Below are 26,947 nucleotides of genomic sequence, written 5' to 3'. Positions count from 1 at the left end.
CGACGGAAAATTGTTTATTCTGATAATTGGTTCAATTTCCGGCCTCTTTTTTTTTGCATTGGTCGTGCCGCGCCACTTTAATGACAAAACGTGCCGTAAAACCACGAGAAATGTTGAAATGTATAATAATCCGCGATACAAATTTTATTCGATTAAACACACAGAGATAAGGAGGTGTAATTGCTCATCAATTCAGCAGCGGCAACGGCAGCAATAACAAACTGATTGCGAAAGAGAACGAGAAATTATTGAGCAACTAAATTGTTTTATCATAAAATGAAACAATGCTCAAGGCAGCAACAACGCTGTTTACATAACAAACATTTTCAAGCAGAGAAAAATAATAATAAAAGTGTAATAAAAGAGCTGAAATCGATATGCATCCGAAAACAAGCAGAAAAAAAGGAAGACGCAGACACAAATACACCGAAAGCAAATGTCTCTATTTATCTCGCAGGTATTTTCCATTCGTTTCTAATGTTATTTTTATTGCAGTTTTGTTTTTATTTTTTTTAATACACCAAGATTTTTACGGAGAAACAGATAAAGGCTTCACTAAATTTCATTTTTATTCTTCCTCCTACCCTTGTCTGGCGGAGATAGATTCTCTCTCATTTATTTTCTGGCACAACAACCACACTCACATCCTGTATCACATCATCACACAAACAAAGACGCTTCCTTTTTCATGTAGCTACAGTTCTTTTTTGTTTTGTTTCTATTTTTTTTCTTGCTTTTCCCATTTTCCGTTTGTTTCGTTTTCAAATATGTAAATTTTATTTTTTTTTCTCAAGTCATCAAATTCATTTTAATTTTTTTCCGTATTTCCTCCTCCACCTTTGTATTATTATTTTTTTTTTGTTTATATGCAGATTTTTGTATGAAGCTCTAGAAAAATTTTGTTAGACGGGAAAAATGCTCATTATTGTTGTTGTTTTATCTTGTTTTTTTTTCGTTTGTTTTGAAGTTCTAGGCGCAAAAAAAGCGATGAAAGCATTTCTTTGTCAGATGAGCATTTCATTAAATATCAAGCGGAAGATAGCAGGAAAAAAAGTTTCGGTTTTCTTGGATTTTTTTTTTCTATATTTTTTTTGTTGATAGCATGGTGTGTAGATTCAATCAAAACCTTTTCCGGTTGAGATTCGTGACATAGCAAACAACAAAGACGAGACCGACGAGTAGTTTAGTTGTCATGATCCGAGTGACATTTTCAATTGAACAAAAAATTTATGAGATTTTTATCCCTTTTTGCGCTTTACCATAGTAATCGTATTACATTTTTTGTTTCTCTTGACATTTCTTTGTGATTTTTCACAATAAAATATGAAATAAAATTGTATTTTATTCCAAGAGAGAAAATTGAATTTGTAACATTTATTTTTAAATTCCACTATTGTCGCACTATTTATTTTTTTTATTGTGTATGTCTCTCTATTTATTTATTTTTTTTTCTGTATATTCATCATAAAAAGCACATCACATGAGCAAGATAAATATTTCTCGTCGTATGATTTCACTGTTTTCTATTTATTATTATTTTTTATTATTATTTTTATTATTTTTTTTTGTTGTACACTATCACGTATCATATGAATATTATGAGGATGTCTCTCCATACATCACGAACGACGGCGACGTCGATGTCGACGATGACGACAGATTCACGAGACAACAAATAATTCACAATAGATTTGGACACGTTTTCATGTGTATAATATGCTATTCCTTGTGTGCAGAGAAATTTTTAGCTTGAAGCGAACAACATATAAATTTTCCCGGTCTATCGATGTTACGGGCGTCACGTTAATTTTCCTACTGACTAACAAAATCACAAAGTGAATGGGCATGATGTTATATTTTACGCTACCTACAGATTTTTCTGTGTGTCTGTATGTTCCATGCTTACCAACAACAACAACAACGGGACGACTACCACGCAAGAATGAATGAAGGTCGTACACCGCCATACACGCCATGTAAAGGAATGTTATCTTCTACTGCTGAAACAGATGATGATGATGATGCTAAATAATTTTTGCTGGCAACTGCGTTGTTCATTTTCCCATAAAATGAACGAAAGTTTCATGGAACCGGTATTTAAATTGAAAACATCTGATTTTCCCGAAGACACGAATGGAAGTTGCGGGAGGGGAAATGCGTGCGCATCATTTTTATCTCTCACAAGTTTTGGGAGATGAAACAGGTTCCCCTTGACCACTCATTTTCCGTGCGACATTTGAAAAGTTCGATGATTTTTCGCAATGGCACGACATTTAACGACTTTTGCGATGTTTTTTGGCAGGTTGTGCCATAAAATTTGTAGCAATAACCGGCAACCCCATATTCGTATGTTAATGGAGGAGTAACACATGTGGCATCGTCGTCATTTAACTTTTAATATTCATGATTCACTAATTAAAATCATGTCGAATATTTCCGCAATAAAACCGCTTTTTAAGACATTTGTGTAACCCTGAAAAGAGTCATTAAAAAACGCACAAACATTTCCAAGTAAAATTGTGTAAAGAGATATTTTTTTTTCAAGTTTATAGTTGGTTGAAATTTGACACAGATGTGCATCAGATTTTTGCACTACGGAACTACTTTTTTTTTGGTCAGAGCATGAATGTTGCAGTGAAGAAGATGTGGAACGAAAGATGACAGATTTTTTTAATGAAGAGTTTGTGCATATTTAAGTAATTTAAATAAATGACATTTTTTTCGTATGAAAAGATGCATTCATTAAGAGTACTTCAAAATTTTGTTATTTGATTATGTTAAAAATATTTTTTGGGATAACTTTACTTTAACAAATATCGTTCCTCAATTATTTTCAGATAACTACATAAGTCAGATATTTGTTACTTGGTTACCAAATAATTCAAAAATTAAACAAAATTATCAACAGGGACGATAAAAATATGTGTTTGATTAGTGTGAAATATTTAATAAAATTTAAGGTAAAATTTAATAAAAACTTCGATTAAAATTTAAAAAAAAAATACAAAAAGGTTTTTTTTAAATTATTAGAATTAGTTTTACCTATTTTATATTGAAATTTTAAATCTTTTTAATTGAATATCAAAATATTATTTAAAAATATATATATTGGCAAATTGAAATATGTACAAAAAAATATGTAATGATAAAAATACCTACTATAATATAATTTTAATAGTTTAAAAAATAAATTTAGAGGATTAGAGAAATCTGTTCAGATTTTGAACAGAATAATAAAAAAAATATATAGAAAATGCGGTAAAAAATTAAATTATGATTAAATTAAATTAAATTATTTATTTATTAGGTAATTAAATTAAATGTATAATATTTTCGGAAAATCATTTTGACTCAATTAAGTTCAAGTTCTTTAAAATTTTAAATGTTTTAATATTTTTTTGTCCCTGTTCAAAAAATATGCATAAATTCATTTACGAAAAATATCTGAAAGAGTAATTTAATCCCTTGTAGTACCAATTACTTTTGTGACCACTTGAAAACATTCCATAAAATATTGGAATAACTTCTACTACTACGAAATTTCATGATTTTCACTTCTGTCTAGGAAGCAATATTTTTTAAAAAATATTTGGTACTCAAAATTTTACTTAACAAGCAGAAATTTACATTATAACTCATAGTCCGTATTTTTATTATTTTTTTTTACATATTTATTGCTATTTATTTTCATGTCGTACATGCAGCTTAGTGTGAGCGAAAATATAAGCAATCGAGGTAAGTGGAAAGACTCTTTAAAGAAAATTAGTTTTGAAGGCAAAATTGCATTTAAGCTTGTTTTGTAAACAACACTTTGACGACATATTTATTCATGAGGTAAAGCAAAAAAAAAAATTTAAACCCTTTTCTCGCTAGTTCTGCGACAATTTTCCTCGGCAAAAGGATATGAGAGCGTACAACGACACAATTAGAGTGGTTTTAAACAACCAACAAGGTGTAAAGTTATTTAGCATTTTATTCATAAAACTTTGTTGTTTTCCATCCGAAATGCCTTTCCTTTGAGCCAAGAGGCTGCCTGCAAAGTTGCGCTGCGATAATAATGCTTGGCATGGCAAAGCAAATTCTAATGAGATTCTAAGCATACGCAAAGTGAAAATATGTGTGTGGAAGTAGTACAAAGCACAAGAATGTATTTGTCTTGAATATTAATGTTTTGTCTGGTCTCGTAGACAAATGTTCTCAAATCATGACTTTTGTTACACACAAGGGACTATTGAATAGATTAACGTTGACGTGTACTGCACGAGCACGAGTTGTGTAGAAAGTGCATTACAGACGCGCAGCACGCTACTAATTAACTGTAAAATTTTAAGAGCGTGTTCGTTAATTTGTTGTAAGATGTGCTGCTGCTGTGCTACTGTTTTACAAGCAGAGATGCATTTATGGAGAAATGAAGAAATTACTGGTGAGTGAAATGGAGTCAGAGATGTTCAAATTAATTAAGCTTGATTTTTATGAATTTTTCAAGGTTTTTTTTTAAACTGATTTTTTTTTAGTTCGTATGATACTCACGTGTCTTTTTGAAAAATTTTAAGAATTTTTTTTCTTATTTATAATATGCTTTCCTTAGGTTTAAGATTTTCTATTAATCTCCCGGGTTTTCCACAAATTTTTACTTTTTATGTTTTTTATTCATCCTCACGAAATTTTAAGATTTTTTTAATTTTTCCGATTTTTCTTAAATTTTTGAGTTTTTCCATAATTTTCCACAAAATTTCCACGAATTTTCTGTCTTTATTGCACAACAAACCATTTGTGCTCAAATCCAAATTTTTAAAAATTTAATACATTTACAGATTTTCTACAAATTTTCTTGTTTTTCCGATAATTTTATTTTTTTGCGTTTTCGTTTCTAAGGTTTTTGTTTCTAATTTTTTTTTTAATTTTTGTATTACCTCACTGCATAAGTGAAAATTTAAAAGCTTTTAAAAAAAAATTCACAACCGACTTGAACATCCCTGCTTTTTATTAAAAACAACCACGACTTCTAACTTTTTTCTGGCATTATGCAGATTTTTGCGCTATTTATAAAAAAACGAAGAAAAATTCATAATTTAACGGTAATAATTCCTCATCGGTGCAAGTGTTTCCCAGATGTCTTAATTATTTCATTCTTCTGTTATTTCTCTCTTCTATTCTTCCATTCTTCACACTGAAGTACATTTTTGTTGTTGTTATGCATAATAAGTACCTTTTAAGAGAATTATTTAAAATGAAAGAAATATCTATTGTTTTTAAATTAAAATGCGTCGAACAATGATGAATGCATCATAAAAATTTAAAATTCCTTTCAGTAGTTGTTAAATACTCGAATATTCTTTTCTAATATCTTAACATATGTACGAGACGTCCCCCAAACACAAACCGCATAACATCCAATTTACATACAGGAGTAATTTGAGCGTTTTTGTTACAAATATGTTTTTGTATCTTCTTCTCTGTTAAAATGTTATTTGTCTCTCATATTCTTTAATATTCTGTTATTACGAACTAGCTGACATTTTTACTACTGCTGCTCTTCGTCTGCACGACACTGACAAAGTTAAATGTGTTGTGTGTGTGTTATTCCGAAAAAAAAGGAACAAAAAAAGTTGCACATGTGTTTTCAATCATCTTTCAATGTGTTTTATGTGTTCTTCAATTTTGTCTGTCTCTCTTTATTTTATTTTTTATGCGTTCGTTACATGGATTTCAATTTTGGGAAAAATAAAAAAAAACTGGATGTTGACAGCGGACATACAAACATTTATGACCTTTGTCTGTATTTTCGATATTTATTGAAGAAGAAAAAAAAAACATGAAGTTTATTAACTTTTTCATAAAACTAAAATTTTGTTTAACACGAACGAAAGGATATTAAACATTTTTTTAAATAATTTTTCGAAAGGAAATCAGTCTGAAGTAATCAAGCCACTTCCGTAAATGCCGTTCGTTTCCGTATTTGAGTACGTTTTAGTGTAATTTATAGCGAAGTTAATTGCAGTGTACAGAGGTTGTTAGAAATATTACTCTTCCTAACACTGAACGTGACTCCGTTTATCGTATATGATCCACAGAGCTATCAAGTGCAATTAGGCAACAAAAACACACTTCAGACAAAAAAAAATATAAAGGGTGAAAAAAAAAAGAAAACACATTGCTTGCATTTTTTTGTCCTAACTGTCGGCTATTGACATTGCAAGAACTCGAATTTTTTAAAGCTCGATTTTTTTTTTCTTTTTCAGTTTAATAAAAATTGAGCTTCGAACTTTAAATTGAGATTTAGTGTATTTTTTATTTCCAGTCAAAAGTTATGAAAACGGAAATAATTTGAAAAATTAAAATATTGAAAAAAATAATAAAAAAAAATATAAAAATCCAAAAACTAAAATTTAAAATTTTGCAAAGATTAAAAAAATTCCGGAACATTTTTAAAAATTTGTTTTAGTTGACTTTTTTTTTTGCAATTTGTACTTATTTGAAGCTCAAGTTTCAAAAACACATCGAAACTTGAGCATATTCAAACATGATCGAATTTCAAAATTATTTTATGAAAATCGATTTTTTATGATTTTTGAACATTTTCGGGATTAAAATTAAAATTCAATAATTTTTTGTGCGCCAAATCTTTATTTTACAAATATAAAATGATCAAATTTCGCACATAATTCTGAATTTTCAATTTTTCACTTATAAATTAAATAAAGTAAAAATTTCTCCGTAATCTGGACTCCAAGAGCCCGCGTGGTTCCCAAGGCCAACTGTCGTCGAATCCCATTCACTTTGTTTCTGTCTGTACAATTGTACAACATTTTATCTTTATTTCCTTTTGGAAAAAAAGAAGCCGTTGTTCACATAAATCCCATACACCTAAATAGAAAGATAAATGAACAATTACTAACGAATGAAATTCCTTCTTTTGTCTTTGCAGGAAAATTTTGTTCCGACGCTACTAAACAAACACTCGAAAAAAAGGAGAGAGGGCGACATATATCATCATATCAGTCGCATGCACTATATGCCTTGTAGTGTAAAGTGCATCATAAAATACTTAATGGATGCCGTCGTCAACGTTCGTTTCATAGTCGAATGCAATTTGCGGTTATTTATAGCTGAAGATGCGCCGCATACAAGTGCACGACATTAAGAGCTCATTCACAATAATTAAAGAAAAACAAAGACTTAAAAGGATTATCGTCGTCGTCGTTCTCTTGTATCACACTATCGACAAAATGAAAAAAAAAACCGTTTGACATGAAGATCCCTCGTTTCATTGAAAGCATCCCACAAGAGATAAGAGAATCAAAGCGAAAACAAATGTTAATGAAGAGACATTAAAAGAGCGCGTTGCATTTAGCATGAAAAATATGAACAAAGAGAGATGAGAAAAAATCTACTATAAACAGTTTAGTATAGACAAAAATTGAAGAGAAATTAATAATCCAAAATCCAGTCATTTAACCAGATTTCGGTGTAGCGAATCCGATCATAATATCATAAATAAAGTCAAATAATTAAATAAGACTTTTTTGTGCAGATTATACTACAAAAAATCGTCTTTATAATTTACTTCTCTCCCTTTCCTTACTTTACTTTTGAATTGTGACACAAAGGAAAGGAAAAAGGCAAGCTCAGTCCTAATCCCAGTTGATCTTTGTCATTATTATTATTCCTGAGAAAGAAACTGCGTAAGATGTACGAATAAAAAAAGTACAAAATAATAAAAAAATAACTCGCTGTAACTTACTCTGAATTTCTCTGGTCTGGTTTCAAAGTAATTTTCGTTGTTTAATTTTTGTTTCTTCTTTGTAATTTCATTTTTATATTATTACAACTCTTCATCATGTTGCATGCTTTTTTTGTTCTTCAATTCTTATTTTTAATTTAATTAAAAACGAACCAAAAAGGTAAATTTTCTGAGAATCTAGAAGAATTATTTTTTTTTCTTTATATGAAAAAAAAAAATTTTTTTTTGAAGAAATCTTTGTTCTTCAAATCTTTTTTAGCAAATAAAATTAATATTTTCATCAGAGCTTTGATAAAAAATAATTTTTAAAAATTTTTTTGTTTTTTATTCTTAAACGTTTTTTGACGATGAATTTTCATAATTATTTGATTTTAATCTATTTTTAAATCTCAAATCAAAATTAATTAAAGAAATATAATTTAAATTTCCCTATAAATTTTGTAAAAAAAATTATTTTGGTCACATTTTCAATTTCAAAAGAAAATGTTAAAGTTCATTTCGGAAAAAAATAATAATAATAAAAATGATTTTAATAAAATAAATTTTAAATTTTAATTAAAAACTAAAAAAAATTATGTTATTTTAATTATTTCCTAAATTTTTTTTTGCGCAAAATCGAAGGATTTTGACAAAAACCGAAATAAAAAAATAATTTAATCGACCTAAAAAATAAAATAAATCTGTGGACAAATATTTATTTACGAGTATTAATTCCACGGAAAAGCTTCATTTAATTAAAATATATTTCGATCATTATTTTGCCATTTTTCCTGTCAAGGTAAATCATGAGGACATAATTATATTTTAATTAATAAGACAATTTTTTTACGCGACACCGTCATTTCTCTTTTCTCGTGCGACACTAAACCATCCGTGAGCAAACAGTGATTGTTAACCTTGTTTGCTTCTGTTATTCGTAACAAAAAGGATTGTCTCCATTATTATTACCTTTTCTTTCATTTTATTTTATCTCGGTGTGTGACACGGTGCCTCACAACCAAAGAGGTTCAAAGACAACTTTACAAGTGAAAGACGCAAAAAAATAAATAATACAACATAATATTCTTGCGAAATAGTCGCGATGTTCATCATTTAATTAAATCTCTTTGAGTTATTTTGCCGTTTATTAACACCTTTGAACGTGCCCTTACCCTTATTTATCATTGTCGTGTCTTTTTCCTTTCCTTTCTGTTTGATAAAAATTGAGCATCCTTTTAATAATATCATTAACTCGCTGCCTCTGCCCCCTTTTTTCCACTTGCTTTGTCACGGCATACCACGTCCGCAAGAAACCAAATGCTAACTTGACACTGAAAAATGATTTTTTATTTTAAACAGAATTTCGTCTTAATAAACACACACTTTTACAACCTTTTATTGGGATCAATAAACAACACCAAGAGCAAGATGTTAACAAATACACCCGTCATGCTGCTGTAACATCATGACCACGTGCCATACTTTATTTTTAGAGAACACACAGTTAATTGTGCCTCTGTGTGTTTATTGCCACGAATGGAAAAAATAAAATAAAATAACGACCAAATGAAACGAAAGCAAATAAACGGTGAAAAAAGAAGGGAATAAGATACACGATCGGCATTACATCTGGTTTCGTCTTTCCTTTTTCCTGGATTTTAAGTGCAGGAAATGTCTGGTTTCTTCGCATTAACCAAGAAAAGAAAAACGACGAAGTTGGTGGTGAAAGAGATAAAGAAGTATTTGATGGATTTTTTCTGTTTATTTATTTTTATTATTATAAACATCTGAATATTTGATAAAACGCAAAAAAAATTTTGTGTAGGTTATGGTCACTTAACAATTTATAGACAGCATCATTTAATTTCAACAAGAAAAAAAAAGCGAATACGATGAAAGACACAGGGCAAAAAATTAATCATAATATTAAATATTTATCTCTCTACAAACTCCAGGGATTCATTTAAAATTATTACACGGAAGAGGGTTAAAATTTTGCTTCTCGGGTCTATTATTTTAATATTAATTGTGTAAATTTTTCATTGTTCTACCTTTTGTTGTTACTTTTCTGGTGTCCTTTTAAACCTTTTCTAATTTAAATTCATTCATAAAACATTTTTTTTACAACTCGTGAATTTGTACTAAAATAAATCGAAAAAAGCCAAATTGACAAAAAAGCTTCAAAATTGAAAATATTTCTGTTTTCTATTGTAAAAGTGGCAATTGTAGCAATTGTTAAGGCAACACAATAAAAAATAATCCAAAATTGCCACTAACACGAGCGCACTCAGAAATACATATTTGAATCACAAATGGATAATAATGAACGTACCGACAACATGGAGATAAAGAAAAAATATTTTTTTTACCTTGCGGAATTGGTTATGATGTTATACGACGACGACGACGGTAGGTAAGTAAGAGATCACAACCTTTATCTGTTCTTTTGAATGCTTTTGCAATTCATATTCAACGCAGTGCAACATCTGGCTTTTGACATGTTTGGCTATGTTCGCAAGAAAAAAAAAATCGGAAAAATATAGAAAAGAAAAATCCAATCTTCTTCTCTAGAAATATGTATCAAAATATTTACTTGGCTGTATTATTAAGAATGATTGCTGTGTTGTGAAGATATTTCGTTTTGCTGTTGTGCCAACAACGATGAAAGCAACAACATTCAGATACATTCGTTTCTTGCATAAATAAAGTCAAATATTTATTATATTAAAAGTAAATAAATAAAATTTAGAACGGGATGCGTGTTTTCGCACCTTTGCTTCGTCGTCGTCGACGTTGGTATCTGGTGAATTTTCCCGGAGATAAGGATTATGTGTATTTATATCTGAAAATAACGTTTATTTATGTAATGTAGACATTCGCAAGGTGCGAGGCAACATAAGGTGATAACCAGCTTTAAAGCACTTGATTTTCTCGGGATTTCGTTTGCAGGCGTTAACCTGTGTCTACGCCCCTCTAGACTTTAAATACACTCTTTAAATATTTGGAAAACAAACAAATTTCTGGCATGACTTTGTATTTGTTTGTAAATTTGAGGGGCTTTAAATTCACGGTGCGACGAAATATCTCAAGTTGGTCCAAAATTTGTGAAATGATAGAGTACTAAAAATATTTTATACGAATTTTTCGTTTTCGCATGATTTTTTTTTTAATTTTAGAAATTGGAGAAAGTTTTTACTTTACTGCTGCTTTCTTCTCGATTTTCTTAACGGAAAAATTTAGGAGCATTCAAGTGCTATCAGCGGACCACGAAGGGGAATGCAAATCTATATAAAATCACCTTTTTTTTTGTTAAATTTTGTGTCATTTTTGTTATTTTTAGTGCTTTTTAAGCTGCGGACCCACCTTGGGGGCATTACAATTCCAAAATTCAGCGAAAACTTAAAACCCGGCCCAAGTCGACAAAGTAGACGACGATGACTCTATAAAGACGAGCGAAAGCGGCGAATGAGCGGAAAACCCTCATCTGGAAATTATGAAGAACTGCAATAACATACGAGTGAGACCCCCAACAAGGCGCGATGGCAAAAAGAAGCGAGCGGATCAAAATTCGGAGAGGACGCCGAAGAGTTCCATAAGGAATGTCAATGTGACCAGCGACAGGTTGTTACGACCTAATGACAAATGACACGTATATTTTATATTTTTTTTAGACGTATATTTTAAATCGTAGAATCAATAACCTGTGCAATCACCTGTCGTTGGTTCCGTGTCAAAGAAGGGACTTGGTTGCTTGAAAGCAAGAGGCGAGAACATGTTCCCGAGTACTTAAAAATTGCTGCTGATTTATTAATTATTTTTCAAAAAGAAGGTTTGGAATTTGTTTAAAAGGGCTTTTGGTTACAGATTCAAATTTTACTCAAAAAAAATTGATACATAGGTATGGATAGCAAATAAGTGAAAATAAGAGCAAAAACGGTCAAAAAATAATCAATTATAAAATTAAATTAATTTATCAAGAGAAATTTTCAAGAAATCACTGAAAAAAATGACTTGTTGAAATTAAAAAATCACGCGTCGAAGATTTTTTAGTCCTGGAAAAATTTTAATAATTTAAATTTTTAGCATTTTTGGAGCAAGTCAATTAATTTGTCCCACCGTGATATTATTGCTCTCTAAAAGATACCGATTCCAATTAAGAAGTTTAACTGGTATTAGACGAACTTCAAAGTTTGAACAACTTTTTGAGACATAAAAAAACGTCTTTATAGATGTGCCAAAATAACAATAAAATAAATGATGAACACACAGATTTTTGTCCGCAAATGTTCGTCTTATCGCGATAAAAACGGAAAAAAAGTTGTTACGACACATTCCTTATCGTTGTCGCACCAACTCCCGCAGACACAGCAAATCGCGACAACACATTATTAAACATATTAAAATAATGTCAAACAAACTGTTGTACCTTTTTTGGCAGGTACTTGCACATACCTATACATACTTCTGTCGCCTTTTTTTATAACAGTTTGTCACGCAATTTTATGCATCGCTAACACTCCCTAAAAATATAATAATTTTTCTATTTTCATACATATGGAAAAATAAATACCGTGACAATCCATTTTTCGGAGTGTGAGTCAGTAAGTCTGTGTAAAATAGCAGAACAATGTCGTTTAAAAGATAATTAAAATTCCTAAATCACAGGAGCCGCTGAATAACAAGCAAGCTAGGCAGGCAGGCAGGCAAGTGTGACACTGCCTCCAATTTTTCCATCTATTGTCTTTAATAGACGCTTTGTCAAATGGATGGGAAATGTTATGGTTTTGTAGGTTAGTTGTGTCGTGTCGTCGGTGCGTGTACTTTGAAGAGTTATGAGAGTGGTGGGCTTTGTTAGAAAAATTTGTTAGATGAGTTAATAATTGGAGCGAATGGAAATTTTTTGGTTCTCTTTGTGAAACGGTACAGTGCGAGGTAGAGTGAAAGGTGAACTTGACAACTTAATTTTCTGTTTTACGGTTCTCTTTTATTTTCTTTCCTTTGATTTTGCGTTAGCTCATGTCATTTCCTCAAATGGAGTCTCAATGTGAATTTGAATTGTCAATGTTGCCCTGAAGGTGAATTTCTTTTGAGTTTGATTTTTGCTTTATCAATCATTTTTTATGTTCTGTTTTTACTGTTTTAAAATTAAAAAGTTTATTATTTTTAAATTTAAACAGAAATAATTTAATTGTTAGAAATTTATATAGAAATGTAATTAAATAATAATAGAAGAATCGATTTTTTCAATACTTTCAATCTTTAACACTTGTTTTTTTGTCAATTTATCCTTTTGTTTCTTAATTTTCTTTCAAGTTGTTTGTTATGAACTGAAATTTGTTTAAATAATTAGTTCTTTGATGTAAATTGTACCTATGCACTTTCTCTGGACTTAAACATTTTTCTCTGCACTGAATTGTTTATTTTGGTTTATTTTATTTAACAAAAACATCCATCTGAGAGCTGTGCACAAAATTTCTCTGGTGCACCCCATGGGATTCAAATCTGGAACGTCATCGACCTGTGTGTGTGTGTTCTGGTTTGTTTTGTGTGTTTTATAAAATATTCAATTGGAAGTTGGTTTCGTTCTCTCCTATTTTTGTCCATTTATGTGAGAGTTCACATACGTCTCCAGTCGCTCCAGCAAATTACATTTTCATTTAATTTAACCAAAGTAATAAATTTCACAAGCAAAATAAAAATTATTGTTTCTGCAAATATATATTATACTACTTCGCACACACTTTACCGCAACGGCACACATATCGTCAGTTGTTGTCGTCGTCATCATCGTGCAACACAAAATAATATATTAATTTACATTTTCTCTGTAATTCTGTGCAACATTCAACATTTGACTATTTGCAGCCTTAATTAAATTTTCTCGTGCGTGCAACGTTCAAGTGAGAGGTTTGTTGTTTGTAATTATGCTGAGAATAGAACGAGTCGACGACGACGAAGGAATTGTTGATGTTTTGAGTAATTAATTATGAAAATGCTGTGTAATTTATAAGTTTTGGTTTAGATGACCTGTTTATTACCAGCTCAGTCGTCTAACTAAAAATTAAGCATTTAAAAAAAATCATTAAACAGTTTGAATCCATTAAGATAACCTGAGTCCCATAATTTACCAAGATTGAACGGCGAAACAGTTGCAACGCCCAGACAAACTTTGTGAATATATTTTAACAAGCAGTGTCAGCCGTAGGTCTAATCTTTTGTGCGAAAAAAAGTTACAAACATGTGAGTTTTTTTCACCTACAAAATTGCACATTTTAGATAAAAGATTTTGCATTTTTTTTAGGAAAAGTTGATGCGGAAAAAGTTTTAACAATGCATGATGGCTCATAAATCTGCGAAACTTTTTTTTTGTGTACGATTGAAGTAAATTTATTTAGATGGAAATGTGACGAAAAAAGAACCGCCAAAAGGAAACCACAAAACTTTTTTGAGGAAAACTAGATATTTCCTTCCGAAAATTCATTGATAGTTGACATCGGACGAAACATGTCATTCAGTTCATCCGCACTCTGTTAATCACTTTCCCATGATGGTAACACGTTACCCCAGAAGAGTAGGTATAATTGAATTCATTTCCATTAATTTGAGCCTAAACACAAGTTCAATTTCCGCAATTAAGTCTTAAGCATTTTCACACACAAATGCCATAAACAACTTAGCAGTGAAATGGGATTGTTAACTCTCTTCTACGGACAAAAAACGGGTGAAATCGATCCCTTAAGAGATCAGATTGACCCATGAAGTAAATTTTAACCCAGTGGGACGAAAACACCTTTTTTTTTTTGAAAAAATAAAAAAAAAACATTTTTTTTCCACAAAAAATAAAAATTTCGGAATTTCTCCACGTAAAGTTTGAGAGCCTTATTTTCAAGACCCCAGGGCTTGTCTGGACCCGTCTGGATCTTTAAAATCTAACGTTTTTAAATAAGAAATCAGATTAAACTTTTAAAAAGATTATTTGTTGGAGCTGAAGATGCTAAATTGTAAAAATAGCAATTTTGACCCCTATGGGGTCTAATTGATTCCTTATAGTGCTAAATCAAGCTCTTAAGGAATTAATCTGACCCCATTAGAGGTCAAAATGACTCCTTTTTCAAAATAACATCTCCATCCCCAAAAAAATCAATTCAAGAGATTCATCTGATCTCTTGAGAGGTTAAATGTGTTCATGTCTTGAGGGACTGACTTCCTTTTGGGTCCAACGGGTCTTTTTGGGAGAAAAATTACTACTAAAGGGTCAATCTTAGACTGATCGCTTAAAAAATCAATTAAATCCTATCGAAGTTCATCTTTAGACCCAATAAATTAATCCCTTCATGAGGTAAATTTGATAAATTAAGGGGGTCTAAAGGGGTCTAAAGATGACCAACTTCTAATGGTAATAATCATAAAATTTAGCTAAAATTTCAATATGACTCCTTGAAGATCAATCTGGTATCTTAAGAGATCAATATCGCCCATTTTTCATCCACAGGTTCCATTATCTGCTCGTATAATAACTTGCCCAGTTTACTGCCAGTTATCTTCTTGTGTTGCTGTAATGACCGAGGAAATTTGAAAGGAAGCACCAAATTAAACGTCAATAGGCTAATTTGCTATCATAATTAGGCCGTAAATAAGGTATAAACCATTAAAACTCTTTCCGTTGCTTGTGTTAGGACTGCTAATTTTCGTTCGTTCTCACAATAAAAGTTGTGTTAAAACAATTAAAATCTCTGTGATAATAATAATCATAATTTGTGCTGTTTGTTTTTCATGCATACACGAAAAAAAGATGAAACTTTGTTCTCTACATTAAAAAAAAAAACTTTTTTATATCCATGCATTTTTATGACGAGTGTTGAGCAGAATGATGATCACGGGATGCTGTGGGAGAGAAACAACAGAGAGAAGAGAGAAACATGAAATTTGTCTGAAAGAGACTGGGAAAAATTGGTCTCGTTAAATAACGATATGTCTCTTTTTTTTCTTTCTCGGTGCCGCGTAGTGAACATTCACGTTTTTCCTTTATCGTAATATTTTCACCCATTTACTGACATGCTGATATAATTTTTAACAAATATTTTTCTGTGTTTTACCTACAGAATTGCATTTTTTTGTCTGTGTGTTGTATGGAAGTTCATCTCATTGTTTTTTTTTGTGCTATATGTTGTTACAACAACAACGCTGGGAAACACACACAAAGAGTTTGCATCACAGGCAGACAGGGAGGAAAATGTGAAAACGATATGCGGAAATGGCTTATCCTTGTTTAATTTTCTCGACATGCTTAATATATTGCACATCAGGCACATTTTCCTTTCACTCCCTCCCCATGTCGGTGTAACATATAGCGTAATCTGTAATAATGTGGAGGATGCATTTTGAGTGAATGCGCCTCGCTATACTTGATTGTGGCAGTTTAATGTGTAATAAAACACGTTTGGATTGTCATAAGTGTGCGAGCGGCAGCAGCGTGTTAATATTGAATATTTTAAAACGGAATACAAAGTATGTGCTAAGTTTGAATGGGTTTATGGTGTATTTAAAAGGATTTGCATTGTCTATTAAATAAATGTATTGTTTGTGCGATGATGAGATTCGTTTCGTGCACAGCGATAAAATTTAGTTTACTATTTAATTACAGGGCCACACTAAGTACCGTTATTTGAATTCAATTATCAATTTCAGAACTATAGATGTGATGAGCAGCAATTTAATCAATTCTAAAAAGTGGTTTCTTTGTTAGAAACTATTTTAATTAGTCCAATGAAAATTAATTTTACTCATTTGTAATTTAATTTTGACTAATAAAAAATTCTGAAAATATCAATTAAAAAAAAATTAGCCACGTGGTTAAAAATTGTCTAGAAAACGTGTCTAGAAATCTAACGTGTCTAGGAAATTCTAACAAGTCTAAGTTGTATATCTGATTGATTTTATTTGTAAAAAAAACAAACAAATCGCTTGAATTCTAAACATGGCAACGAGACAAAATTCAAGGAAATCATAAGAGGGTAAGGATAAAGTATAGTTTATTTCAAGATAAGAGCTTTAGAGACTTGTAAACTTTATCCTAGACGATATTTATTATTAGTGACTTGTTTGGTTTAGTTGAGTGGTTATCAGAAAATATTTGATATTTTGATACAAAATTTGATATTTTAAAACTTAAAACTTTATCTTGCCATTTTTTTACCTTATTTTTATTTAATATTTTTTTTATTTTTAAATTTTTAATCAAATTTACTATACATTTTTATTTATCAGACAAAAAAATATATTTAAAAATACAATGTTTAATGTCATAATGATTTTAATGTAAAAACAATCATTGTTTAACAATGAGAAAATTTTCTTGTTCTTTTTACAAGGGCTTTAAAAAAATTTAAACTGTTCTTTTGGCGATCATAATTTTTATTTTTTGATAATAAAAAAGTTTTATTCAAATACTGAAAATATTTTTCTAAAATATAGCCAAAAAATTTGTTATACTTTTCATTTAATCTGCAGTTGACAAGCTTTAAGTTTTCTTGTCATTATACCAATTTAAAGTGTACTTATATTTTTTGACAAAATTCCATGAAAAATTCGATATTTCAGTCAGCTTATTAAAACTTTTCTTTCTGTCTCGAAAATTTTCTATTGTTGTGCATCTCCTCTCCAGGAGGCACAACAAGAAGAGGAACAGAAATCCAGGAAAAGTACGATTTTTTTTGCCTGGAAGCACTTTATTCATAATATCATCAACATTCCCTTTATTCCTCTGACATTGTTTGACGGTTCAAGCCTTGCTGTAACTCCGTAACCGAAAAAAAAACCATTATGTTGATCCTTCTTAAATACAACATTTGACTTGAATGGAATTTGAAAAGGATCGAGATGTTTTTCTTTTTTTCGAAAAATATTATATTTTAGTTCAAGTATTCCGCAGAAGGCAGGCGATTTGCGGCATTTTTAACTCTAATCGTTGTCGTGAATGTTTTTGTTATTTGTAAGCGTCGTCTTCGTAACATCTAAAAATAATACATTTTTATTGTTCTATTTCGACGTTGTTTAGGGTCGTTAGGTTTTTCCTCTTCTCTGCACTCGATTCATTTATTTATCTTTATTCATACACTTGAAAAATTGCTTGACTAACGTTTCAAGGCTCCTTTTGTAAATGTTTATTGTAATTTGACGTAATACACGGAAGAGATTGATGGAACGCATACCGGACCATTAATGAAAAAAAAAGAAAATTAAAAGTATTTGTTGAAACGAAAAGCTTAACCGCATTTCAATTTAAGAATGTCTTTATTTTAATTGTAGGAATTCCCAGATTTTCCATGAACAAAGATATTTAAGAAATTTTCCATAAATTTTAAAATTATTTTTATAAAATTTTTAAAAAAATATTTTAAGATTTAAGAAATTTTTTAGGAATTTCCACGAATTTTCCGGATTTATCCAAAATTTTCCGAATATTTTGCGAATTTTTCTGAATTTTTAATTTTCTACGAATTACCAGAATTTTTTTCCGAGATTTTCCGGGTCTTCCTCGAATTTCCACTGAGTAATAATGAACACGTGGAAAAAATTTTAATAAAGTTTCTAAAAATTTTCGATATTTTGACGACAGACGAACATCCAAATTTTGAACTAGATTTGAATGCGGTAAAAATAAAGTTCAAACTCATTTGATTGATTTTTTTTATTTGAAGAAACTCCAATTGGTCAATCAAAGTAATCAAACGAATTCATCGTGGCTGGATGAAGAAACAAAAGAATTCACTTTAAATTAACATGCAATGTTGTTTTAAAAAGAAAATGAGTGCAAGTTTCTGTTACAGCAACACATTTAAGGATTAAATGAAAATGGACGGATTATGAGAAAATGCTTTTTGGCTTTAATGTCCGTTGTCATCATCATCATCATCGTCGTCGTCTCCTTTCTATCTCGCTGAGACAAACTTGTGTTGCGTCGTAATTAGTTCTTTTGGTGTAAATGAGATACGTAGCGATAGCGACAGAAATTGTTAATCCCCCTTTTAAAAGGCAGGCAGAGCGCGTTAATGACGACGACAACGTTAATGAAACGAAATATATTTTCACTGGCGAAACTTTTGTATTCTACTGTAAAAGGTCAGCTTTCGCATGTGTGAGAATTATAAATTGCCGTCGTTCATCATAAGTGCTCGCTTGGATGCGTGCTCATGTGTTGCTTCTCCAGCGGTAAGAGTCTTTGCAAAAGCACACGAATGATGTGAACAGACACGTAAATTAAGAGTGGCATAAACAAATTTCATCTTAGGGGATGCTTGTGACATTGCCAAGTTTTCTCCATTTTGCACCATCAGTGGCTAGATCAAGTTTTGCACGACGATATCAAAGGTATTCGGTGTCAAAAGCGTCATTTAATGTACTTTATATATAGTTTATGAATGTCATGCACACGCAAAAATAGCCAGGTATAGGCAGGAAACTGTTTAATTATGGGAGGATTGATGTCAAGAAGTAAGGTTATGGTTTTGAAAGCACCACTCACTCACACACACACACTCCGACGCAATAATATTATTAATAGGCTAGAAAAGGAACGAGAGCAGAAAGTATTTGTCAAAAAACTTTTTCACGATATTTTGGGGCAATAAAAGTTGGGATATTAAAAGACATTTATCATCGGAATGTAGTCCCTAATGTAATTTTTGGTTTTGGACTTTCACCTTTCCAGGTCGACGTTCGGTCGTCTAACGTTAATATAAATAATAAACTATTGTCTCGAACGCTCGTTTTCTTGCAAAATTTCTGTTTCTTGCAGAAAACTGCAGACGATGGTGTTGAATAAAGTATTTTTGCGCATTATACTATCATTATTATAATATCTTCCACATGCATTGAACGAGGCAAGAGTCAAGGACAGCATGTTATTATTATAAATATTGGAGTACTCAAACAGAAGAGAAAAAGAACAAAGACACCATTCATTGCGAGTAAGTTGTGTAATGCAGTGACCCATAAGGTTCACATTGCGAATATAACGAAAAATAAACACTAAATCATAATATTGAAGTAATTTCAATAACACTGGCTTTATATTCAAAATAAAATGAAACGGAGATAACTTTTACGATTTGATAACTTTTTCTTCATATTTTTACTGAACAATGATGGTGAAAAGTTGCTACAAATGAGCGACCGTCTGTTGATTTTTAGGTTCAAAGTGAAACTATTTTGATGAGTTTTTGACATAATTATTAATAGTTTACGTACAGGAAACCTTTATCATTAACAAACATTTTAGTATCTTGTCAAAAGAGAAACTTTTGATAAAAATTGTGACACCTTTCAATTTAATTATTGCCGTAATATTAGTTTGAAAGACAAGAAGAGCGAAAGCTAATTAAATATTTCATTTAGGTTAAATAAAAGGCGAAACATTTTTGACTTAAGATTTTTATGAGAATCAAATTTAAATTAATTTTTTTGACTTAAAAAAAATTTAATTTAATTTAAAATTTAATAAATAACGTCAAAATATAAAAAAAAATTAAATTAAATTTTTGATTCAACTTAAACTCCAAGTCAAACGGTCTTAAAGAACTTTTGTATTTTAATTTAGTGGAAGTCAAAAAATTTTTTTTTAATTTATTTTTAAATAATTCTACGTTAAATAAAATTCAAAGATTCCTTTAGAAAATCCCAAAAAAATTTTAAAAAGAATTTTCGATCACAATACGCTATTGTCCTTCTTAACTTTCTTTTCACAAGAAATCTTTCGTCATTTTTATTATTCTTGGCATTACATTTTGGAAGATAATAACACAACCGAACAGTTGTACCAAGAGCAGTTCATCAATAGTAATAAAAGAGCACATACTCTCACACATCCTCACACATGTGGGAAAGAAAAGACATTTAAACATATTTATATGAGTTTTTCATTCGAATCAGATCTTTTCCGATCATATAGATGGTCTCTTATAATATCAATATTGTGTGTGTGTGTGTGTCATGTGACTGATGTTTTGTCGTCTCCTTGTATCATTTTGTGTCGTCGTCTTAAACCTTTCTCCCCAATAACGTTGTGCACGACACTTGATATATATTTTAGGTGCAGGGCAAGTCGATCTCCTTTGTGTGTCGAATAATGTCTCATCAAATATACTTTATTCTGCGTCTTCTATTCGTATCTTTTTCGAGGAAATGCGGTAAATTGTGAAAAATAAAAAAAAATTATTTGAGATGTTTTGACTTCAAATAAGACTTTAACTATTTGAAAAAATAATAATTTTTGAAATAAATTTGAAATTAAAAAGTGAAAAAATTGTTCCTTAAAAAATTTATTAAAAATTGAAATTTATTTTTTCTTGAAAAAAATATTTTGATATATTACAAATAAATTATTTACAAAAAAAAAATAATAAAAATAATAGTATAAAAAATAAAAATAATAACAAAGCCATTTCAGTATTTTTGAAATATTTACTGAAAAATCTTATTGTTGAAGAAAATAACTCAAATAATATTTTTCTCGATTTCATCACGTTTTCCCGCATTTATTTTCAATATATCGCCTCGTGTACATGAATATGTCATTTGGCATATTATTGAAGCACATAAAATATTGAATGATCTTTTCGTTCGGTTTTCTGATATGTTTCCGAATGAATTGGATAACGTTGAGGGAGGAACGTCTTGTTTGCCGAACAAAGGCGTATTTTGATATTTTATCTCTCACTCTTGAAGTTTCTAGGTTAAGTTTTCATAATACATAAAATATTCAAATTAAAAGTGGCACACCATTGATTCAACCCAAAAAACAAATGTCACAAAGGTGACTGAACCTGCGGCAACAACATACACCGGATGGCAATCTATCTCCCCGAAAAACCGATAAAAAAATTATTATATAACTTTTCTCCCTCGCACTGCGATGATGATGATGATGATATGTTGGAGACACATGCAAATAGTACCTATCTGTCTATTATAATGCCATACAAACAACACACCCAACTTTATGTTTTTTTTTTATATCAATCGACACATACACGACATCTATATGAGGTAATAATGATATTCAAAATGTATAATAAGGATTTTGGTGCAAAATTTTCATCTCTTTCTACAATTCTGTGGAGAAATCTTGCTATATTTTCATTTTTCTATAAAAGAAAGGAGTCGACTTGACTCCTATGTACACAAATTCGATGCCAAGACACATTGACACAGAGGGGGTTCGGAGATATTACAGACGCAGGGACATTTACTGATGAATCACACACGTCTCTAATAGAGACATTTCTCTTTTTTTTTTTGTTGTTTTTTATTAAGTTTTGCTAACACACTGATGTGCATTCGTGCTGCTGTGACACAAATTGAACTTCTCCAGAGTGTCGAGCAATTTTTTGTACTTAATAAAATAAGTAGTAGTTAGTGTCGTTTTTTGTTTGTTCTGTTCTTTTCCTTCCATCTCACACATATATTTTTTATTTGTAGATAAATTTATTTTCGATTCGAGCTCTGTACTCTTTTGATGAAAAACGTGTAAGATTGATTCTTAAAAGATCATATTGACCTCTTTGGAGTCAAATTTACCCATTAAGTGATTTTTCCGATCTCCTTAAAGAATTAATTAAACTTAATAAGGAATCAACTTAACCTCTTTTGGAGTTTGTCATCCATCAATAAAAAAAATAAATAAATGAATAAATGTTCAAAGTTATTCTGATCCCTCAAGAGGTCAAATTGATCCTTTAACTAAAGCGTTAAGTCTTAATGGATCAAAATGACCTCTCGATGGATTAATTATTTGGGTATTCGGATAACCATTTCCAAATGAGACTAAGTTGATTCTTTAAGGAGTTAAGTTAGTACTCTAAGGGATCATTCTTAAAGGTCAATTTGAGGTCAAATGTCTAAGGGGTCACTCTGATCTTTCAAAAGTACCAGTCTCACCCAATTTTTGTCCGTGGGGTATTGTACCAACTGTACGTTGCGTTGATTGTTATCCTTTTTTATTTCTATATCATATTATTACAGCATATTTGCTCAAACACACACACACACTTTGAAAATTGAGCTGTTTCCGTTATTTTTTTTCGCTCACAAAACAGCAACATCGCATGACATTCACGTCACTTTCAGCTGTGTTTCCGTTTGATAATTTCATTGTGAACTGTGTTTATTTACAATTTACTCTTGTCATGAAAAGTTTGAAACTTTTTTTGTTTTTGTTTTTTTTTTGTTACAGAACGCATGTCTATCGCAAAATTTCAGGCTGTCGCTTGGGAAGACAGCATTCATCATCATCATTGTCATCATCAAGGGTTTAATTGAAATCCGATACTCAATTAAAATTAATTTTTATATTATTTCGAGTCGAGTTGGTATCTGCTAATTAAATAGCGTGGCCAACTTACAAATTTCATTGTGGGTTGATTAAAATATTCCGCTAATTAGCTTGATTTTATGTTTATTATTGTTCTTACTGCTCATCATTTGTTATTCAGTCATGCAGTAATGTCAAATTTTTTCCACTGACCTAAATTTTCTTGGGGAAAATTCCGTTGTTAAGCACCATTATTTAGATCCACGTATCAGATTACCTTACAAAGTTAAGAGCAAAGTACTTATCTACATAATAAAAGCTCTGAAAACTGCAATCTCTGCAGTTGAAATGTCTTCGTATTGATTTCCGTGCAGAAATAAAAGACACAAAATCAGCAAAAACGTTCGTTCTTCATAAACATCATCGGTTCGTTATTAATATGCTGCCGTATTACCCTCTGAAATTGCTGCAAGTTAAAACAAGGATACATTATTTGTCTAAGGAATCGAAGGAAATCAGAAAAGTTCAATAAGTTGGCTAGAAGCCAATTTTCTTCCCAAATGTGTAGGAAATTCCTCTCCCTCACTCGGTAAACAGTTGTTGTCAGTTACTTATTGATGATACTTTACTGAAGGAGCTTGTATTACAAGATGACTTGTATCGATCAAAACTTGTTCCATTTATGCCATACGACGAGAGAATGTATGAAAATTTAGTAACACTTCTTGTTCAAGGAGTCAACGTTTTTTTTTCCTTTTTTTCTGTTCAAAAAGGGAGCCTAATGATGATGATATCAAATAATTAGCCAGAAAATGTACATAAACACGTATTAAATTTCAATAAATTACAATAATCCTCTTGTGACAACGTCAGTGCCTTTGATTTATTACATTTTTATTATGTGTGCGAGGATCGTAGGGTTTCTTACACGCGCAATAAAGAAACATAAAAAGGAGCTTTTTTTTCTTACTCACCGAGATTGTCTCCCGCATGGATGCCAAACTTTTTTATTACCAAGATCAACACCAGCAAAACTTTTGCATGTAAATATTTATCCATTTTCCTTGCTTTTGTTCCCGATGCACGTTGCTAGAAGCCTTTTTATTTTTTTTTCGAAACACACCGTATCCCTTATCAAATTAACAACACATCACCCGGGTTTTGTTTGTCTTTTTAATCAGTTATTGGCAAATTTTGCTGTATCGAAAAGGGTTCCACTTTTCTATTAATATTTATTCCCTTGCCCGTGTTCAAAATGACTTTTAAATATTTACACAAACCTTTGTCGATTGTTGAGAAATATTTTGAAATTTTCTTCGATTGAATTTTTCCTTTGTTTTTAATATGTATCTCATTTCAATCATTTAACACTTCAACATATCAGTTGGCACACTTTTTTATTTATTTTTGCTGTGAATAACGAACTCGAACAAACTTTCGAGACGACTGTGATAATAATAAAAATAATGACACTCTTCATATACTTTCCCTGCTATTAATTCCGTTGCCGACACAATACTAAAAACTTCAATAGAATCAAATCTTTTGAGACACACACAACACACTCGACACATTCATCGCGCGTGTGTGTGTGCGAGGCTCTGTGTGCGCGCTACGTCGGAGTAAAACCAAAATAAAATGGGGTGTCTGATGTGCCTTTCGCAAGCTACAATTTCGTCCTACCATCAGTGTGTCGTTAGTGTGTCTCCCTCGTGTATGCCGCTATACGCCTCGTGTATAGCCTCAAATCATTTATGCTCAGAGAAATCTGTTGTGATATTGTATTATTTTACTCAATGTTTTGTATTAATGGCAAAAAAAGCTCTATACGCTATTCTGTGTGGGATTGTGTGGTGGCTCCCGTCGAGTGTTGTATATGTGCTTGTAGGAACATCAAACAGGAGTTGGCTGTAGGCATTAATGTTTCAACAATACACAGACACAGACACACACCGGGGACACAATAGACACACAAAAAAGAGAGAGTCTTAATATAATAATGTGGGACAAGATGAGATAATTGCATTATATAGACATGAACTGTATGGCTCGTTCGTATGGCTTGTGACTTCGTTGTGAAGGTATATGACACTCGTCACCCACTTTTTTTTAAGCAGTTCAGTTCAATTGTTGTGATTTCTTTCTCTCTTTCTGCCGAAAAATGCTGACTTTTGCCGACTTTTCATCAGGGAGGAATAAACATCCGTCACACAAAACGCAAAACCAACAGGAGGAGTTTCCACTAGGATTTTTTGAAGGGCGAACCAGGGTAACTAGGATCACTAGGTAGGCTAAAAAATAATAAAAATTTTACATGAATCGACTATACCTACTTAAGTTACATAAAAAATTTAATAAACACTTACAGGGACTCTACAAAGGCACAGATTTGAACATAATTGAAAGAGATCACATTGGGTGCATTCAAGATCACTCATCGCTTCCATCATGATTTTTTTCTGATATATTTTTTCCATCATAATTGAGTTTTTTGATGAATATTTTTGACTTTTATGATATATTTTAACGATTTATGATGTTTTTCGATAAATCGAACCATCCATCTTATATAACTTGAACGCGTTCGATGAAAAAATTTTTTGAAAAAATCATTGATGTCAATCGCTTCCAGTCCTTGATGGTAAATGGCCAAGTGGAGACGTCATAATTGGCAACATGAAAAAGAAACATGTAAACACAAATAAACCGCCCTGAGTGTTCAATTAATTTTGATAATACGACTTACCAATATAAGAGATGAATCCCACGGGTGAACTTGTTGACATTGGCTGTGTTTGTGACAGATCCGGGTGAAACAATTGATCATGTAGTAAACAATTTTGTGTTCAAAGATCCTACTGATAAAATACCAGGTTTTGATTTAGATCACAATTTTTGAAAAAAAATTAACTGATGGTTTGGTAACCATAGCTCAAATTATCTGATTTTGTACAAAGTAGTACTTCGAATGAGACTATAACGAATTACATAAGATTTTCTGATTAATTTTTGATAAAAATTATCCTATTGCACAAAAAACCTCTAAATCCGGTGGTTTTAGCTTTCCTGTGTTGTTTTAAAGGAAACTTTCCTTTCAAAGACTTCTTTCTTCATCTTATTAAATGAAGACGTGGAAACCTTCCAGGAATACATAGTTTAGAATTAAATTTAAAATGGAGCTCGATAGTGTAATATGCTACAAGTTTTTATGTTTATTTAGCAGAATAAACTACTTACATGTCAACGTACTCATGTGTATGCGACACATCTAACATAAGCAGCTTAACTCGCGTGGGAAACATTTTATTTGCAAGTTTTGCATTTCAATTCAAATTTATTGCACAGCATTCGTCAAAAAACATTTTCAACAACCGGGTTGTGGGTTTAACTGCGTGGAAAAATTAAATGATTAGAATTAATTTATTTTATGGAGCTTACAAGTTGCTCATCATCAACATAAATAAGTCAAGTGGAGCATTCATCTGCGATGTTTTGAAAAGACCATTAAAAAAACTAAACAAAAAATAAAATTTCATTCGCATTTTGAAAGGAGCGAAGGGCTCTCTACATTAATTACAATTATTAATTTTGTAAGATTTCATAGAAAATTTACTTTTATCTCTACAAATTGTAGTTAAAAGTTGTTAAATAGCCCTAGTAAAAACTTAAAAGTTGAAATCCGCGATTCCGGGTAATTTAGAAATAATCATATAGAATCATAAAAAATGGATTTTAAGTGAAAGTAATTTTTTTAAAAATTTTTAAGAAGATTTAAAAAAAATAAAAATTGGAAAAAATAAAAAAAATTGAACCCCATGTTGTCCCAAAAAAAACCGCGCCTTTGAGTTCCATTAGAAGCTCTTGCCTAAGCTTCAGCCTTAAATTTAAAAAAATCCGCAACTCGCAAGTCATCA

At 30.9% G+C, this 26,947-nt stretch overlaps 1 protein-coding gene across 2 annotated transcripts in view; it reads right to left on the bottom strand.

Moving 5' to 3' along the window:
- The window catches only part of LOC134827074 (protein eva-1-like), a 93,870-nt gene extending 69,721 nt beyond the window's left edge, over window positions 1-24,149 (bottom strand). For both annotated transcript variants that reach the window (XM_063839609.1, XM_063839610.1), the window contains exon 1: window positions 24,008-24,149. In XM_063839609.1, coding sequence (XP_063695679.1) covers window positions 24,008-24,092 — 85 coding nt within the window. In that variant the 5' untranslated portion in view covers window positions 24,093-24,149. The remainder of the gene's footprint in view (window positions 1-24,007) is intronic.
- Between the last annotated feature and the right edge of the window lie 2,798 nt (window positions 24,150-26,947).

The sequence above is a fragment of the Culicoides brevitarsis genome, chromosome 1 (genome assembly GCF_036172545.1).
Source record: "Culicoides brevitarsis isolate CSIRO-B50_1 chromosome 1, AGI_CSIRO_Cbre_v1, whole genome shotgun sequence".
Taxonomy (NCBI): domain Eukaryota; kingdom Metazoa; phylum Arthropoda; class Insecta; order Diptera; family Ceratopogonidae; genus Culicoides; species Culicoides brevitarsis.
This window is presented reverse-complemented; position numbering and strand designations above follow the sequence as displayed.